General features: G+C 43.7%; 1 protein-coding gene across 2 annotated transcripts in view; it reads right to left on the bottom strand.

Annotated features, from left to right (window-relative positions):
* Positions 1-20,696, bottom strand: part of LOC122924584 — a 326,694-nt gene that overhangs the window by 198,276 nt on the left and 107,722 nt on the right. For both annotated transcript variants that reach the window (XM_044275832.1, XM_044275833.1), the window contains exons 9-13: positions 20,513-20,647; positions 10,318-10,359; positions 5,230-5,451; positions 3,986-4,234; positions 352-612 (exon numbers count right to left, since the gene is read on the bottom strand). In XM_044275832.1, coding sequence (XP_044131767.1) covers positions 352-612; positions 3,986-4,234; positions 5,230-5,451; positions 10,318-10,359; positions 20,513-20,647 — 909 coding nt within the window. The remainder of the gene's footprint in view (positions 1-351; positions 613-3,985; positions 4,235-5,229; positions 5,452-10,317; positions 10,360-20,512; positions 20,648-20,696) is intronic.

Raw genomic sequence — 20,696 nt, 5'->3', positions numbered from 1 at the left:
AAAGTTCATTTACTTCAGTAATGCAACTTAACAGATGAAACTAATATATGAGATAGACTCATTACATGCAAAGCGAGATATTTCAAGCCTTTTTTTGGATGATTATGGCTTAAAGCTTATGAAACCCCAAAGTCTCAATTTTGAGGTACCCTTTGCTCAGGGGCTATGGATTAATTAGCTGACTAGAGTGTGACACTCTGAGTCTAGAATATTGTACCTTTTCACAAAATTCTAAATTTAAATTAAAAAATTCAAATTTTAAGCTGCATTAATGCAATTAATATAGTATATAACTATTACTAATTTGTTCGATAGTAAGGTTAGATAACATTAAGGTTTGCATTCTCTTACCTGGTTGTAGACTGTCCACCAATGCTCTGTGACTGGTATAGGAGATCTTGGTAGCATTGCCAATATCCAAACTTTTTGTTGTTAAGACATCAAATGTGCAGAACATATCATTGCCACACAAGATTTTGGCATCTTGAGCCAGAGTATCATTGTCATCAACTTTAAATGTGGGAATAAAATCTGGGTCATGTTTTAGTTTATAACTGCTGATCAATTCTGGAGAGTCATACTGAAAGATTGAGCTTTCTTCTGTCACCGCCCCTGGGAAAGAGAGATTACATGAATAGGCATTTCCTAATACTTTGTTTTAGTTTAATATATTTGAACAGACATTAATGCACTATTTGGTTATAACTGAAATACCTAATGTGACAGTATTGTACACACAAAGAGATCAAATGACAATGAACCCCAAGCAAAGCAGCCTGTGGGCCAAACACCCCCGAACCCCCATTGAAAATGAAATGCAATGTGTGTTGTGAACTGATAGCATTCAGACTGAATCTTGATTGATTCATTTTATTGGGTATGTGAATATTATTATTTATTATTATTAAAGCGCAGTTTATTCCATGGCGCTGTACATATGAAAAGGAGTGCCCTTACATAATACAGACAATTGCACTAGGCATTAACAAGAAGAGTTACAATCTGGTACAGAAGGATAGAGGGCCCTACCTGCGTGGGCTTACAATCTACAAATGAGCATTGTTTCTTACCGATCATCTCTGCTGTCCGTGAAAATCTCAGCATGTTCTATATTGGGCATTTTTTTACATGGCCCCATAAAAATTAATGGGGCTCACGTCACTCATGTGATCTAAGCCTTAGGTGCTTCTTTATTTTTGAAGCCTGTGTTTTGGTCAGCTAGCACACTAGTGCCACTTATGGGATATTTGTCAAAACTGGAGAATCTTGATAATAAATATTGAGTTTGGATTCTCTTTCAACACCTGTTGTGTAAGGGTACTTTCACACTAACGTTTTTCTTTTCCGGCACTGAGTTCCGTCACAGGGGCTCTATACCGGAAAAGAACTGATCAGTTTTATACCCATGCATTCTGAATGGAGAGCAATCCGTTCAGGATGCATCAGGATGTCCTCAGTTCAGTCTTTATGACTGTTCAGGACGGAGATAATACCGCAGCATGCTGCGGTTTTATCTCCGGCCCAAAAAACTAAACACTAATTCCATAGGAATGTATTAGTGCCGGATCAGTCATTAAAAATACTGCAATGCCGGAAACGTCCTTTCGGTCTGCGCGTTCGCAGACCTTTAAAAATTTGAAAAAATATATATAAACGTATCCGTTTGTCCATATGACAAACGGACAGATGGATCCGTTCTTGCAATGCATTTGTGAGACGGATCCTCATCCAGATCCGTCTACAAATGCTATCCGTTTGCATGCAGATTTCCGGCAGGCAGATCCGGTGATGGAACTGCTTGCCGGATCACTCTGCCGCAAGTGTGAAAGTACCCTTACAGAAAAAAATTATTAAAATTTAAGGGAACCTGTCACCAAGATTTTGTGTATAGAGCTGAGGACATGGGCTGCTAGATGGCCGCTAGCACATCCGCAATACCCAGTCCCCATAGCTCTGTGTGCTTTTGTTGTGTAAAAAAAACTATTTGATACATATGCAAATTAACCTGAGATGAGTCCTGTCTCTGACTCATCTCATGTACAGGACTCATCTCAGGTTAATTTGCATATGTATCAAATAGTTTTTTTTACACAACAAAAGCACACAGAGCTATGGGGACTAGGTATTGCGGATGTGCTAGCGGCCATCTAGCAGCCCATGTCCTCAGCTCTATACACAAAATCCCGGTGACAGGTTCCCTTTAAGTTTATTTTTTTCAATGTAATCTCTATTTTGCGTTATTTCCTGTACAGGGGTACATTTTTTTTAAATGCTTGGAGTTATGGAGCTTTCTAATATACCGTCCTTTTAAAGTCCCTTCAGAACAGAAATTATTTTAATTTCTTTAAAGAGGACCTTTCACCAGAATTAAACTTCTAAAGTAACTATACAGGCATGTAGAGCGGCGCCCAGGGACCGCCCTGCACTTACTGTTATACCTGGGCGACGCTCCGTTCTCCCGTTTGCGCCGGCAGGTTCCCCTGGGTGGAGCCTAACTATAAAGATACCGGAGGCAATTACAGGAGAACGGAGCGGCGCCCAGGTATAACAGTAAGTGCAGGGAGATCCCTGGGCGCCGCTCTACATGCCTGTATAGTTACTTTAGAAGTTTAATTCTGGTGAAAGGTCCTCTTCAAAGTAACTGGCTATGCAGCTTTTATAGCTGAGTGGTTAAGTGCCTTGCCTCTAATACAGAAGGTTGGGAGTTTGAATCCTGGCAGAAACTTTTCTGAAATAGAGGCTGAATTAGATTAAAATACACAGTGTGTCCCCAAGCACTGACTCTATATATGGACATAGCTGTATATGGAGTCAAAGCAGGGACTCCTAAGCTGAACTAGAGTCCCAACACCCTCCCCTCTTCAGAGCAGGGGGTGCCTGGGGTTCTCATTGACTTCCATTGTGCTCGGTGGCTCGGTGGAACACCCGAGCATCGCAAAGTGTTCTATTTGGGCATTTTGGTGCTCGATCAACACTAATTAAGTTATTTTGTGTGGTTTGACTATCTGTCTTAGGGCTCATGCACACAACCGTGCTGTCTGCCTCAGTATGTCTGTTCTGCGTCTCTGCAAAAAAGAATAGAACATGTCCTATTCTTGGTCATTTTATGGGACCCGTGGAAGGGGAAAATGTGGGAGTCACACAACCGGTATCCGCATTTGTGGACCACAAAAACAGATATATGGTTATGTGCATGAGGCCTTAAAAGCAGAAAAATTCAGATTTTGAAAATTGCTAATTTTTACAAATGTTCTGGAAATGTTTTCATAAATTAACCCCAAAGATAATTGTCGAAATGTTTCCACTAGCATAAAGAACAATGTGTCACAGATAAAAAAAAATAAAAGCTGCATCTTAAACACCAAAATAAGGCTCATTCACACTGAGTTTTTTGGTGCACTTTCAGTGCAGAATCAGTGCCCAAAAAAACCTCTGAAAAGCCTCCTATTCATTTCAATGAAAAGCAGCACTTGCCCTTTCTCGGCGCATAATCTGCTCTGAATTTCCCACTGAAATGAATGGAAAGTAGCAGTAATTGCCTTATGGTCCATAACCGTCTGCTCATTTTTTGCGTGGTTTGTGCACAAAAAACGTGAGTAGAAATGCAGATTTGCATTGAAGTATGTAGTCCCAAAAAACAAGCAAAAAAGACCCGAATAAAACCTGCTTTTAAAACCAGCATGGATTCTGCACGGATTTTAAAAGCGTGTTTTCAAAACCCATCGTATGAAGGTACCCTAAAGGGTTAAGCAGCATGGATATTATAAACTTATTATGAGATACATTATTGTGAAAGAAAATCCACACTCCTGAGAAATAATTACTTGCTGAATAAATAAGCATCTTCTAACGGCACACTCAAAACTAGAATCACCAGTTTTATACAATATATTAATGATCACACCTTTAGTAAGATTTATATATCTGATGCAATGTTTGGGTGATAAGATGAATATGTCTACATCAGTTCTGTGTTAATACTCACAATCTGCACCAAAGCTGAAAATTTCTTCTGGGCTAGCAGAACTTGGCAGTTGTGTACCATTCCTCAGAGTGAAGTCATCGTCAGGATCACTGTTCATGACTCCTAGAAGCCCACTGGTTTTGTTTTGGAATATTTCAGGGAGAAGAACGGAGACGCTCAGAAATCCTTTAATGGCTCTCACTTCTACTCCAGCTCCAGATGGAAACATCACCGTTACATTTGATGTAATTGGAGAAAATATGAAAACCTCTGAAACAATTAATCAAAAATTACTTTAGAAATGTCTAATAATCTATTTATAACCATTAAATTGTTCGTCTCGTAGCTGCATCTTCTACCGTACCTTATTTTTATTGTTGTACCTGAACACGAGGGCCTTAACTATTGGCACCATCGGGTGTAAAATACTAGACCTACTAAGGCAAATGATCCCTTATGACAATACCGTGTGTAACTACATTGAAAATGGAGATTGTATCATATAAGTAAACAATGCAAAGAACATTCTACACACGTATCTTCAACCATTTCTTGTAAAACTCCCACAGGGGTTGGAAGGTTCTCACTAGAGTTGAGCGACACAAGCTTCAGTCAACTTGAAAGCAATTTTAAAACTGGGATCTTAGGTCAACTTCAGTATCTACGAGTACCTGGGTAAAGAAGCCAACTTCGGATCCCAGTTTTAAATTTGTCTTTTAAGTTGAATAATCAAATGCCGAAATCATTCAATGAAGTACAGTATCTTGGAGATAACACAACTTTCGAGATAATTAATTTCACTTGCTGTTCGCCGGTATGGTATGTTTGTCGCCCCTGCCTTGTCAACCAGAGAGATATTTATAGATGCAATAATAATGAAGCTTATTCACTACTGTGGTTAGTGCCGCCTGTTTTTAAAAATTTTTTATCGTTTGTGTCATCTGGGACTTTGACAGGCCCCTGACAGTGAAGGTGAGCGCACCACGCATGTGCAGCATGCTCTCCATTAATTCCTATGGGAGCACACTGAGCACACTCAGCTATTTTGGCAGTCCGGTAGAAATGAATGGAGAGTGCACTGTGCAAGCATGGCCATTGCTTCATTCACTTCTATGAGAATACCTGAGATAGCAGAGCCAGGCTCTCTGTTCACTTCGGGGGTCCTGTTCTGGGGACCCGCACACATCATGTCATTAATGGCATATCCTTGAGATATACCAGAGTCTCAGACGACACAACCCTTTTAAAGCTGACTTATACAGTACCTTTCATATCCATCCAGCTCTGCTCTTCAAAGCTAAGGACTTCTCCATTCAATAGAGTCTCCAGTTCATTCTGCGTTCCATTTTTCAAACGTACTTCAACCACATCAGAGTCTTCTTCTTGCATGGCCACTGAGGAAATGCTAGCCACATTTATCTTATCAGATAAGCGCCGATGGGGAGCTCTGTCTTCTTGTAATGCTGTCAAAAATCTTGCAACCAACCCTTTAAAATGAGGAGAAACTATATAAATAATATAATTCATAATTATGCAAACTAATTAAGGAAATGTATTAAAATGACCCTCTAATCAAGAGCTCAAAATTATGCTGTATGTCAGTTATCATTTAGTTGTATTTGATTTTTTTTTTTTAAGAATGGACCTGTTTGGGCCTTAAAAGGCTAACTATACGCTTATGGCCTCAAGACCGTTTATCGGGTCCGCATCCGCGCCGCAGTTTTTGCGGCTCGGATGCGGCCCTATTCACGTCAATGGCGCCGCAAAAGATGCGGACAGCACTCCGTGTGCTGTCCACATCCGTTGCTCTGTTCCGAGGCCCCACTAAAAAAATATAGCATGTCCTATTTTTGTCCGTTTTGCAGACAAGAATAGGCATGTCTACAATGGGCCACCCGTTCCGTTCCGCAAATTGCGGAAGGCACATGGGCGGCTTCCTATCTTTGCGGATCCGCGGTTTGTGGACCGCAAAAAACGGCATGGTCGTGTGCATGAGGCCTTTGACATATTCTCAGGATTTTCCACAAATGTGCAGTGCCCTCACTGCAAAGCATTGAAAATTTTACTGTATTTCATGTAACATGTCCAATAGGCTTTGTATGGAGAGAAAGCAGAGGGCAGTCCCTGGTGGCTAAGCGGGCACCACACTTTCTTCTCTAGGAGAAAATTAAGTGTCTAGTGAGCTGCAGACCTGTGAACAGCTAGACAGCAGTGTGGAACAGAGACATAAGGAATCTCCCTACTCTGTGGATTACAAGTCACAAAAGTGACAGCTCTCAAGGAAATGTTTAGAGGCCAGATCAAAGATCCCATTATATAAAACAGGACAGAAAGGATCCACTGTCCAGACACTGTATTCCTTTGAGGATACTGGGGTATCTAAGTACTGTAGATCCAGAAAAGTGATATTGTACCTCTTAGGCTGGGAAATAAGATTGCATTGTTTGATTAAACAGAGAGAGAGAGAGAAAGAGAGAGACTAGCCCTCCCTGCACAACCTTGGGTATTGCATATGCAAACTGCTGAACCTGCATTTGATGTGTACAGCGCTTGTGTGACTTATCCATTAACTGCTACAGTAAAGTACAGTGAGTTTGTAGCAACAAACCCTATTGTCATCATTGACTCAAGCTTCAGGGACCCTGCCTTACACCTCAAAACCTTCAACATCAAGGGCATCTCAACCATCCTCAGGCAGGAGGATCCCAGAACCAGAGTGTGCCCCAAAAGTAAGAAAGATATGCCCTCCCACATGACTGCACAAACCCAGGGAGCGTCAGTACTATGAGTACTACTACTACTACTCCCATCTGGCCACACACGTACACCCCTGCAGCATGCTGCAAATTTCCTAGTGATGTGGGACCTGCATAATCTTGAGAACGGGTCTCCATCTTGCACCACAGGGTGGCCATACTTGGGCGGCATCTCCATTTTGTTTTATGGGACTAATAGCCAAGTAAGAACATATATTTTCAGAAATGCCATAGAAGTGAATGAAGAGTGTTGTGTGATACAGGTCCTCGTTCTCGACAAAGCAGCATGTTCCAGAGGTGGGATCCACACAGGCTTTTAAGGTTTATCCTGAATATGCAGTGAATTTCCAGATGGGACCAATTTTGTATTTTTGTTTTTCTTCTTCTTTATTGTATTCCAAGAGCACAGCTTTTTTTTATTTTTTTCATTGATGTAGATGTATGGGGGCATGTTTTTGTCACGGTGGGGAGTGGGGGGACACTCCACACCATACAATGTAGGTTGGTGGGATATGCCACTAGGCATAAAGGGAGCAGGTCACCTTCTAACACATCCCTAAATTCTAGCCCTGACCTCTAACTGTATGAGCGAACCCTAATGGTGGGAGAGCTCATACCCAGAACCTTGGGCCCTACTAACCCTAGAGATCCCTGGTAATAATGTCAGGGTTAGGAGACGACCTGTTCATCCACGACACGGATGAAAAGGAGTCTCCAGCAGGTCTAGCAACAAGGAATGGGACAGACAGTAGCATAAACCAGATTGGCAGGTAAGTACCCAATGCAAGCAACACACACTGGAACAAAAGCACTTACCTGCCACTACAACTAGATGAAACCACAACTGCTACTGACTAGTGGGTCCCCCTCCGGAAAATCCTGGAGCCCACTTCTGCAGGCAGGTGGTCAATGCAGTTCCCCCTTCGAGGAACCCAGGTGCCCCCTCACTAGAGGCACAACACACAGGGAAACGTCTTGCATACATGCTGGCCGAACAACACCAAAATACCAGACATGAAACTACAAGTCGTACACCACACCCTGAACATAAACCCACACCAAACATCAACACAGGTAAGGTAGGGAACATGGAGAATACATAAGGGATGACAATCTATGTCCAACAAGGTGGCCCTCAAACTGGACAGATGGTAAGGTCCAGGATGGCAGCATAACTCCAGCTCCACAAGAAGCTCAAGTCCCACTAACCTCAGGCTCCAAGCTCAAGTACTATAATACTATAAGAGCCCACACCCAGCTCCACCTTGCTCACAGTTTAACCCCATACCCACCAGAATGGGAAGGGAAAACAACCTTAAAGGGGTTGTCTCACCTCAGTAATCACCATTTAATCACTTCCTTGTATTTCTAGGATGGTTTCTGTAATATAGATTTATTTTCCAATTTGTCTCTGTCACCTCTTATTCCTCTTTAAAGTGCCCCAAATTCGATGCTCGTTTCTAGGGGTTACAGCCACCACTGTAATGTTATCAGCGGTGGCCGCGCAGGTGCACAGGAACTCTATCGGCCGGCTGATCTGGAGACCAGGTATCACGGGAGCAAGCGTGAACAAATTATTGTGCAAGTGCAGTCACTCCCAGCCACGACACGGCCCGGCGACCTCATCTGACCTTTACTACAAGCTCATAGGATTTACAGGGTGCGCGCACGGACAAGCAAGGGGCAGGGTTGCATCCTCCCTGCCCTGCTCACTGTGCCTTCAGCTCTGCCCCTAGCAGGCAGGGAACTGAGGCCCCAAGAGCCGCGAGGGAGCCAGTAAATTAGGAGGTGAGACAACCCTTTAAAGAGGAAGTGTTACGGTCCACTACCACCAAACCATGACACAGCCGTGACAGTTTTTATAGGATGAGTTCTATTTTTGAATTGCCCAATTTGGGGTACATATACATTTTCACTTGTTTTACCCTTTCTTGGGGGGGGCTAGAAATTTCTTAATTTTTACATTTTTCTATGATTTTGTAAATATACAGTATTACAGTGTATCTTTGGGAATAGACATATTAAGATGCAGCAATGGAGGTATCATAGTTAAGCCTCCTCGGCTGCTATAGCAACCACTGACACCCTTCAATGGTATCATGGCTAATCAATAGGATTCGAGAAAAAGGATTACAGCCAGCTCACCTTCTCATCCTGTGTGTCGGTGCACGGGGCGGACCCAAGCCAGTCCTCAAAGATAATGCACAAGGTGAAAAAGAAGCTCCAGCACCCGAGTAGATGTAATAAGAAATCCCGGTCTTTATTATCACCAAAAAATACAGGTGAATACAGCAAACAGTGAACTGACTCCCACTTTATCCCCAAGATCTACGCGTTTCGAACGATGTCGTTCTTAGTCAGGATCATGACTAAGAACAACATCGTTCGAAACGTGTAGATCTTGGGGATAAAGTGGGAGTCAGTTCACTGTTTGCTGTATTCACCTGTATTTTTTGGTGATAATAAAGACCAGGATTTCTTATTACATCTACTCGGGTGCTGGAGCTTCTTTTTCACCTTGTGCATAATCAATAGGATTGTCAGTTACCCCATCAGTTCTCTTAGATGCTGTGGTTGCTATCTAATATACTGCAGTATTTAGGATAAGCAGCTGGGTTTGGAGTTAGCTCCAATCTTAGCTATTGAAGTGGAAGCCTGGCTGTGCATTATAGAGCAGCTCCCACTGTGGATGATGTGAGTACAGCTCCTGTGCCCATGCCATACCCTCTGGCTACTTTTGGTCAATGTGTATGTAAAATGACTATATCGCAATTGCTAATTTAGTCATTGTTGATATTCTGTGCCGTTTGCTATATTTCATAAGCCATGTCCCCTTGTTAGGTGAATCTTCTGTGCTGTCAACACAGAGGTCCTGTCCATAAGATGGCCGCTAATGGAAGGTCATGTGATCAGACAAATCATCTTCATGTGGTGTTTTCTTTATTAAAACCCACTTCTTCTGCTGCAAACTTCCACAATTTCAAGAGCAGATAGCAGGTGTAATGTATTTGAACAGAAGAGACATCAATGAAGACGATTTGCCTGGTCACATGACCCTCCATCAGCAGCCATTTTATGGACAGGACATCTGTGTGGACAGCACAAAAGACCTGGCAAACAAGGTAGTGTACCTTATGAAATATAGAAAATGGCACAGAGTTTGAACAAAGGCTATGTTAGTAAGTGCCATATAATCATCTTACAAACACATTGGTCAACAGTAACCAGAAAGTCATAAACCCCTTTAAGGTCTTATTTTTAACTCCAAATCTCCTCAACAGACATAGATTTAAAAATCCAATGCTGGCTATCTGCAGGCACTACTATAAGAAGCATGGAAGCTTTCTGCATACTGTGTTCAATCTGTGATACCTGATCAGGAAAATAGAGCATTCATTGCTATAAAGATATACTTATAAATTAATCAGTAGAGAAATTTTAATAATGCAAAAAAGGCTAATATCTCTGTAATTAAAACAATACCACTTTGCATCTTTAGAAAATAGCCCAAGGACAGATAGAAAGAAGAAATGCAGAGCACAAACAGGTAAAATGTAAATACAATATATAAAATGGTCAAAAGCAGCATAAACTCACCTGAATGTGGAGGAGGTTCATTTTCCTTTGGTGTTTCTTCCTCTGTATGCCAAAATGTGGATAATTAAAGAATACGTTATAAGAAAAGTTATAACTTTTATACTATATGATTTTATATATGTGCCTTAACAACTGTGATGTGAATTTGCAAAGATGTAACAGGTGAGTGAGGTTTGAGGGTTAATTTCTTAGGCCTCATGCACACGGCTGTTGTGCGGCCGTTCCCTGCAATGGGGACTGCTATTTGTGGTCCCCAATGCACGGGCAACGTCATTGTGGCAGCTGAGACGGATCGAGACCCATTCAACTTGAATGGGTCCATGATCCGGCCGCGCCGCAAAAAAAATAGTGCTTCCGTGGGGTTCTGTGCCACCGTCCCGCACCGCCAGGCCTGTCGCTACCCAACAGGCAAAACAAGCAATTGCTTGGGGCCCCGAGCTGGCCCGGGGCTAAGCAGAGCTGAGTAACTCAGAAGATCCGATGGTATATTCTAACCCCCAGGCGTTCCCATGATGACGGGGACGCTTGCCTGCGGGTTAGAATATACCATCGGATCTGAGTTTTACTAGCTCAGTGAGAGCGTAAAAACTCAAATCCGATGGTATATTCTAACCCCCAGGCGTTCCCATGGTGACGGGGACGCTTGCCTGGGGGTTAGAATATACAGGGCCACGCCGCTCACAGCAGTATATTTATAAACTAATCAGTAACTACTTTAACTTTAATCATTGCTCATTGCTGAGCTCTTTACTTGGATTATTTGGATATCTTACTTTGTCTTAGCTCCGGTAATAGCAGGCAGTGCGGGGGGCGGCGCTCACTCACTGAGCGACGTCACGCGCCTGCTCCTCCCACTAGGCGGCGCAGGCGCGTGACATCAGTGAGTGAGCGCCGCCTGCACTGCCTTCTGTTACCGGAGCTAAGACAAAGTAAGATATCCAAATAATCCAAGTAAAGAGCTCAGTAATGAGCAATGATTAAAGTTAAAGTAGTTACTGATTAGTTTATAAATATACTGCTGTGAGCGTCAGGGAAGGGGGATCTGTTGGTGGCACTGTAGGGGGATCTGTGGATGGCAGTGCCATCCACAGATCCCCCTACAGTGCCATCCACAGATCCCCCCTCCCCTAAACAGTGCCATCCACAGATCCCCCCTAAACAGTGCCATCCACAGATCCCCCCTAAACAGTGCCATCCACAGATCCCCCCTCCCCTAAACAGTGCCACCCACAGATCTCCCCCCTAAACAGTGCCATCCACAGATCCCCCCTAAACAGTGCCATCCACAGATCCCCCTAAACAGTGCCATCCACAGATCCCCCTACAGTGCCATCCACAGATCCCCCCTCCCCTAAACAGTGCCATCCACAGATCCCCCCTAAACAGTGCCATCCACAGATCCCCCCTAAACAGTGCCATCCACAGATCCCCCCTCCCCTAAACAGTGCCACCCACAGATCTCCCCCCTAAACAGTGCCATCCACAGATCCCCCCTAAACAGTGCCATCCACAGATCCCCCTAAACAGTGCCATCCACAGATCCCCCCTAAACAGTGCCATCCACAGATCCCCCCTAAACAGTGCCACCCACAGATCCCCCCTAAACAGTGCCACCCACAGATCCCCCCTAAACAGTGCCATCCACAGATCCCCCCTAAACAGTGCCATCCACAGATCCCCCCTAAACAGTGCCATCCACAGATCCCCCCTCCCCTAAACAGTGCCATCATGGCACTGTTTAGGGGAGGGGGGATCTGTGGAAGTCACTGTTTAGGGGGGATCTGTGGATGGCATTGTTTAGGGGGGATCTGTGGATGGCACTGTTTAGGGGGGAGATCTGTGGATGGCACTGTTTAGGGGGAGATCTGTGGATGGCACTGTTTAGGGGAGGGGGATCTGTGGATGGCACTGTTTAGGGGGGATCTGTGGATGGCACTGTTCAAATTTCATGCACATTAAATGCAACAGCAGTATTTGCACTGTAAACCTCCTTTTTTATTTATATAAAGTGTGGGTGAACTTAAACTGTATGGCTATACTGTGGTTTCTGTAGGCTTTGCGTGCGTAAGGTGTGGCGGGGGGCCTCCATGTCTATTTTGCTTGGGGCCCCCAAATTCCTTCAAATGGCCCTGCGCACCGCAGCTCCTCAAGTGAATGGGTCCACATTCGTGATGCAGGGAGCACACGACTGGTGCCTGCATATTGCAGACCCGCTGTTTGTGGGCCGCAATACGGCCATGGTCGTGTGCATGAGGCCTTACTTTCCTTTTATTTTGTGGCTCAATACAATTACAGGGATACCAAGATTATTTACTACATTTAAAAGAATATATGTTTTTAAAAAGAGAATCTAATTCAAGTTATTCACATTTTTTTTTTTTTTTTGCTTTTACACTGTTCATTGTACAGTATATTTGACAGTCTAAGTTTATTCAGTATGGGCGGTATCATTATTGAGAGACCAAATGTATATAGTTTTTTTATGTTTTGAACAAAAATCACTTTAAAAAATAAATCTTTTTTTGTGTTGCCATATTCTAAGAACTAAAACTTTTTTCTTTTTCAACCACCTGTGTCTGGACTTCCGGGTTTTTATTTATACCATTCTAGGGTACATGTGACAGCAATTTTGACAGTAAATGTGACAGTAATTTTTTTTAAAGCGTTCCCCACATTGGTTGCTACAGACCTGGCCATACCAAATTTGTATAAGGTTTTTTTTTGTTTGTTTTTTAATGTAATATAGATTCCTTTATTGATGAAAAATGCTTTCTTTGACCCTTTAAAGCACATTAAAAAAAAATTTCTACTATATGTATTAGTCTTACAAAGATAATTTAATCGCTCAAATAATACATTGCTGTACTTAATATGATAGTTTTCATTGGTATCATTTTGGAGTACTTAAAACTTATTGATTTTTAACTTTTATTCAGTTTCAGCTATTTAGTTTGGGGGTAAACACAAAAACAGCTTTTATGGCATAATTTTTTATTTTTTATTTTCACAATATTCAACCTACAAAAAAAACATTCAGTTTAGGCCTCATGCACACAAACGTATTTTCTTTCTGTGTCAGTTCTGGGGTTTTTTGTAGACCGTATACACAACCATTCATTTCAATGGGTCCGCAAAAAAAACGGAAGTTAGTCTTTGTGCATTCCGTTTCCGTATGTCGATATTTCCATTCTGCTAAAAAAATAGAACATGTCCTATTATTGTCCGCAATATGGACAAGGATAGGACTGTTCTATTAGGGGCCAGCTGTTCCATTCCGCAAAATACGGAATGCACACGTATTTTTTGCTGACCACAAAATACGTAAGGTCGTGTGCATGAAACCTTCGTACAGCACAATACGAATTATGTATTTCTTTTTTACTATAATTTTTTTTCCAACACACTTTATTTATCTATTTTAAATGATTTCTTTATAATTCTACTACAGGACTCAAACAAGTGATTGTTTTATAATATATTGCAATATTTCTGAACTGCACTGTATTATGCTGTTATTACGGCAACATATTAGGCCCTACCTTAGGCTTAAATACATAGCACACCTAAATGCATTTTGTTCTGGCTGATCACATTGTGCAGGCTCCTGAGCTTCACCCATCCCCAGGCCATACTATCATAGCATGTTGGAGGAAGGAGTCAAAAATTAAACCATCACAGATTTTAACACCTAAAATCCATAAATGGCTGCTCCTTCTGAAAAACAAGTTATCAATATCTTTGTAAACAAAGGACACATGGCTGCAACTTCTACCTTACTATTACCTGTATATGGCCATTTTTTTGTTTTGGCATGAGGATCCAATATGTTGAAATAACCTATGTAGGCATATATTTAAAAGATAAAATGCTTGCTATCTGCAATCACTAGTCAGAGATTAAAGTTGGAATATGTTGTCCTTATGTAATTGCAATGCTCTATGAATTTATATAACAGGGACTATTGTGATATTGAATACATTACAATTTTTCATCTTATTTCTTGTCACTGCATTTAATTGTGGGGTTCATTTTAAATAATGTCTTGACATTTTCAAGCAATTTTGCCTTACTTTCATAACTATAATAAACCGCTAACCTATGGCATTATTTATCAAATCTAAGTTTTGGACCAATAGAGTCCATTTCTTCATATGAGTAAAAACTGTTCCTGATTGTTTAGTATGTAATGGACACTACATGAGACAAACTAGTTCCTAGGATAAGAGGTTTGTGAAGTATATGAGGTGGGCAGAGTCTAATGTAAGGCATGATCTCCTATATTGAGTATGTCAAGCAAGTAGCAGAGCAGAAGAGGGTGTGGTACAGAGAACAGAAGAAATAGCAAATGGGAAAGATATTTCAGGACCTGTGAGAGGGCAGAGGCAGCCTTCTGGTCTGTGAGCAGTATACCCCAGAGGAGTTGAGCATCCATGTTGTCTAAATCATCTCAGATTAGTCAGGTCCATAAAGTGGGTCAGACAGCTGGAGACTGCAGAGAACGACAAGCTAGTGCGAGAAGCAGCAAAGCTACTGGTGACATGCATATGAAGAGGAGTTAAGCAAAAATCAGGAGGCACCTCGTGTACCAAAGCTACTGTATGATATCTAAGACATCAGAGACTGAGTTGTTGTAATTAAATACAGAGATGTTGTGTAAAGACCTCCAGAGACTGTAAAAGGAACCACAGACCTATGTTCTAAACTTGTTACAGACCATTCATCCTACTGTTGCTTACCGTGTTAATGAAGTGCTCAACTGTAACCTGAGTAGAGTTGTGCAGTATTAGGTAAACCATTGTTGTTTTGCTGGTCTAGTCCTATAATATCCTTAGCAGATGCCACTAGTGTTGGTCGAGCACCAAAGTGCTCGGGTGCTCGAGTAGAACACATCGGGATGCTCGGGTGCTCTACTTCCATTAGGGTTTCTGACGCCACCTACGTTAGTGGCTGCAACCCCGCCCTTATCATTCTCCGCCTCCTCCTCCGCTTCCACCTCTGAATTATCATCTTGCAGCACCAGTCAGCCATCAGTCAGTAGCATTGTCAGACCGGTGGAAGCTGTCAATGACTTGCGGAAATGGGCACACACGCGGCGCACCTTCACCAGTAGCTCAGGCAGATTGGGGTAGGTTTTGAGAAACCGCTGAACCACTAGGTTGAACACGTGGGTTAGGCATGGTATGTGTGTGAGCTTGCCGAGCTCCAAAGCTGCCACCAAGTTACGGCCATTATCAGACAAAAGCATGCCTGGTTGTAGGTTGAGTGGCGAGAGCCACAGCTCAGTCTGGTCCCTTATTCCATGCCACAGCATTGCGGCGGTGTGCTGCTTGTCACCTAAACAGATCAGTTTAAAATGGCCTGTTGCCGCTGCCCCACTGCAGTGCTACCCTGCTTCCAGCTACTGACTGATGGCTGACTGGTGCTGCAAGATGATAATTCAGAGGTGGAAGTGGCGGAGGAGGCGGAGGATGATAAGGGCGGGGTTGCAGCCACTAACGTAGGTGGCGTCAGAAACCCTAATGGAAGTAGGGCCCGCAATCCTTGGCGTCGGTGGCACCTGTGCCATCCCAAGGTTCGACTCGCTCCCGGCCTCCACAACGTTCACCCAGTGTGCTGTCAGGGAAATGTAGCGTCCCTGAACAAAAGCACTTGTCCATGTGTCAGTCGTTAGGCTACTTTCACACTAGCGTTCGATCGGATCCGTTCTGAACGGATCCGATCATAATAATGCAGACGGAGGCTCCGTTCAGAACGGATCCGTCTGCATTATTTTAGCATATAAAAGCTAAGTGTGAAAATAGCCTCGTACGGATCCGTCCAGACTTTCAATGTAAAGTCAATGGGGGACGGATCCGCCTGAAGATTGAGCCATATTGTGGCATCTTCAAACGGATCCGTCCCCATTGACTTACATTGTAAGTCTGGACGGATCCGCACGGATCCGCACGCCTCCGTACGGCCAGGCGGACACCCGAACGCTGCAAGCAGCGTTCAGCTGTCCGCCTGTCCGTGCGGAGGCGAGCGGAGCGGAGGCTGAACGCCGCCAGACTGATGCAGTCTGAGCGGATCCGCTCCATTCAGACTGCATCAGGGCTGGACGGCTGCGTTCGGGTCCGCTCGTGAGCTCCTTCAAACGGAGCTCACGAGCGGACCGACGAACGCTAGTGTGAAAGTAGCCTTAAGTGAACCTTCCAAATAACTGCGTTGGTCAGGGCACGGGTGATGTTACGGGGCACATGCTGGTGTAAGGCACACCGGGAAAAATATTGGTGGCTGGGGACAGAGTACCGCAGGACAGCCACCGCCATTAGGCTGTGGAAAGCCTCAGTTTCCACAAGCCTAAATGGCAACATTTCAAGGGCCAGCAATTTGTAAAGGTGCGCATTTAGTGCTATGGTCTGTGGGTGGGTGGCTGGGTATTTGCGCTTTTGTTCAAAAGCCTGGGGTATAGACATCTGTAAGCTGCTCTGGGACACAGAAGTGGATGTGCTAGCTGATGGTGCTTGCAAAGGTCTAGGTCCATGGGGGGAGGCATCCGGGCTTGCATCTTGGACAGGGGACTAGCCAGCACGTAACACAGGGGAAGAGGAGGCAGTGGTGTGACCCGCAGTCACTGGTTGTGGACCCAGGCATTCGGCCCACCTATTAGGGTGCTTTAATGCCATGTGGCGGATCATGCTGGTGGTGGTGAGGTTGCTAGTGTTCACACCCCTGCTCATTTTGGTACGGCACAGGTTGCAAATGACAATTCTTTTATCGTCCGCACTTTCCTAAATAAAGCACCAGACTGCGGAACACATACCCCTTGGCAAGGGAGATTGCCGCAAGAGGGTGCTTCGAGGAACATTTGCGGGCCTGTTTGGTGTGGTCCACCTTCTCCCTTTTGCCACCCCACTGCCTCTTCCAGCCTGTTGCGGTGCTGCGGATCCCTCCCCCTCTTACTGCTGTCCTTGCTCGGCTTGCCACCTTTCCCAAGTTGGGTCAGTGACTTCATCGTCTAGAACCTCCTCTTCCACTTCCTCACTCTGGTCATCCTTCTGACTTGTTGACCTAACAATAACCTCAGTTATTGACAACTGTGTCTCATCCTCATCATGAACCTCTTTAGACACTAATTGCGGTTTACTTATTGGCAACTGTGTCTTATCATCATCATACACCTCGTGAAACACTAATTGCCGTTCCCCACCATCATCTTCTGACTGTGGATGCTCCAGAGTTTGGGAATCAGGGCACAAGATCTCCTTATGTCCCTCTTCAAGCGGGCTTCGTGAGAGGCCCAATTTAAGGAATGGGGACGAAAACAGCTCCTCGGAATATTCGAGTGTGGGATCACTTTTTTGCCAAGACTCTCCATGGTGGGTGGAAGGACTATCAGGGTGAGGATTCTGTTGACCAGGCTGTTGGCTACTGACACTGGACTTTGTGGAAGAAAGGGTGGTGCTTAACCGACTGGAAACATTATCTGCTGCAATCCAACCAACCACCTGGCCGCACTGGTCTGACTTCGAGAGTGGTGTCCTGTGCCGTCCTGCAAACTGTGACATGAAGCTAGGTATCATGGATGAGTGTGTTTCTTGTGCTCTGGCAGCAGGCACAGTTTCACCGCGCCCAGGGCCACAGCCTCTGCGTGCACTATCAGGTGCACGCCACTTCCCCGTCCCTTACTGCTCGTCTTGAGCATATTAAATTAAATATATGCTTGCAAGTATGTCACACTTACAGTAGCGCAGGTTTTGTAAGTGTACGTATGCGCAAATAAAGTACACAGAATGTTAGATATTATTAAGATGCGCACACGTCAAACAGGAGGTATAGCGTAAGTAATGTTGCTGTCACCCCTGCCTAATAAAAAATTACACTGAATGAATGTCACTGATATTTTGGGTGCACAGGAGGTACTGTATAGCGCAAGTAATGTCGCTGTCACCAGTGGCTAATAAAAAATTTGACTGAATTAATGTCACTGATATTTAGGATGCACAAACATTATACAGGAGCTATAGCGCAAGTAATGTCGCTGTCACCACTGCCTAATAAAAAAATTAGACTGAATGAATGTCACTCATATTTAGGCCCCTTTCACACGGGCGTTGCGGGAAAAGGTGCGGGTGCGTTGCGGGAACATGAGTGATTTTTCCGCGCGAGTGCAAAACATTGTAATGCGTTTTGCACGCGCGTGAGAAAAATCGGCATGTTTTGTACCCAAACCCGAACTTCTTCACAGAAGTTCGGGCTTGGGATCGGTGGTCTGTTGATTGTATTATTTTCCCTTATAACATGGTTATAAGGGAAAATAATAGCATTCTGAATACAGAATGCATAGTACAATAGCGCTGAAGGGGTTAAAAAAATAAAAAAATAATTGAACTCACCTTAATCCACTTGATCGCGCAGCCCGGCTTCTCTTCTGTCTCTTCTTTGCTGTGTGCAGGAAAAGGACCTGTGGTGACGTCACTCCGGTCATCACATGGTCCGTCATATGATCTTTTACCATGGTGATGGATCATGTGATGATCGGAGTGACGTCACCACAGGTCCTTTTCCTGTACACAGCAAAGATGAAGACAGAAGAGAAGCCGGGCTGAGCGATCAAGTGGATTAAGGTGAGTTAAATTTTTTTTTTATTTTTTTTTAAACCCCTCCAGAGCTATTGTACTATGCATTCTGTATTCAGAATGTTATTATTTTCCCTTATAACCATGTTATAAGGGAAAATAATAATGATCGGGTCTCCATCCCGATTGTCTTCTAGCAACCGTGTGTGAAATTGCGGATGCTTGCCGGATGCTTGCGATTTTCACGCAACCCCATTAATTTCTATGAAGCTTGCGTTACGTAAAAATGCACAAAGATGAGCATGCTGCGATTTTCACGCAACGCACAAGTGATGCGTGAAAATCAACGCTCATGTGCACAGCCCCATAAAATGAATCGGTCAGGATTCAGTGCGGGTGCAATGCGTTCAACTCACGCATCGCATCCGCGGGGAATACTCGCCCGTGTGAAAGGGGCCTTAGGATGCACAAACGTTATACAGGCGGTATAGCGCAAGTAATGTCGCTGTTTCCAGTGGCTAATAAAAATTAGACTGAATTAATGTCAGTAATATTTAGGATGGGCAAACGTTATACAGGAAATGTAGCGCAGGTAATGTCGCTGCCACCAGCAGCAAAAAAATTAGACTGAATGTCACTGGTATTTCAGATACGCAAACGTTAACCAGGAGATGTAGCGCAGGTCATGTAACTGTCCGCAGCAGACACCATCTACAGAAAAAGTACACTGGACGTCACAGAAATTTTTAGACCGCGCACACGTTACACAGGAGATGTAACGCAGATAATGTGAGCTATTTAGCGCAGGTTGCAATACAAATATATATTGCTGCCACACACAACTATCGTCCTTAAAATGACTTTTGGGTCTATAACTAGTTTTAGCAATTTAGCGCAGGTTGCGCTAAAAATATATATTGCTACCACACACAACAATAGGACTTTTGGGTCTATAACAAGTATAAAAACTAAAATATTCCTATTTTACTCCCTACACTATCTCTCCCTTCTGCTCTCCAGCTCTCCTTGACTGAGACTGAGCCGAACACGTGTCATCGGGTACAATATAGCACGCGATGACGCGTTACGGACAGCCAATCACTGTAAAGCCAGTAGCCACGTGGCTACGGAATTACAGTGAATGGCAGCACTCACCTGCACGTTTATTGGCTGCGTAGCAGCCAACAAACGTGCGGGAAGAGATTCGAGCATCACGCTCGAGCCCACGCGGTATTCGGCTTAACACCGCAATGTGCCGAGCATCGCGATACTCGAGTAAAATTATTGTTCGGCCGAGCATGCTCGCCCAACACTAGACGCCACCCCAAATTAAAATAGGTTAACAAGTAAATATTAGAAGGAAATATGGAGCACTAATAATACAGATTAATGGACAAAATGTTGAGGTAATACTAAGGTCAAGGACCTACAACAAGTTGGAAGGTCTCCGATTAGTTGCCTGGAAGTCTTGGTAGTAAATTGCACCACCACTCCTAGTTTTTGGAAATGGAGTCCTACTAAGTACAAATTAACATCTATGGTTAGACCCAAGATACTGGCAATGCCTCAAAGTAGCCAATGTAAAGGTTATGCAATTTAACACTGTGGATAGTGTATATTTTTTGTGTCAATCTTACCTTGAAAAGGTTTGGTACGGCACTGAATGCTCAGAGATGGATTTGTAGATTTCACCAAATAATACTCTCCTTTACCCTTGTACGTGTAATTTAAGCCATCAAATGTTATAATGTGAGGCTCTCCAAAAGCAGAGGCTATAGCAGAAGAAAGAAGATGTTTAATAATTCAACATATATTATACAC

Source organism: Bufo gargarizans, chromosome 1, assembly GCF_014858855.1.
Source record: "Bufo gargarizans isolate SCDJY-AF-19 chromosome 1, ASM1485885v1, whole genome shotgun sequence".
In the NCBI taxonomy this organism is placed as follows: domain Eukaryota; kingdom Metazoa; phylum Chordata; class Amphibia; order Anura; family Bufonidae; genus Bufo; species Bufo gargarizans.
This window is presented reverse-complemented; position numbering and strand designations above follow the sequence as displayed.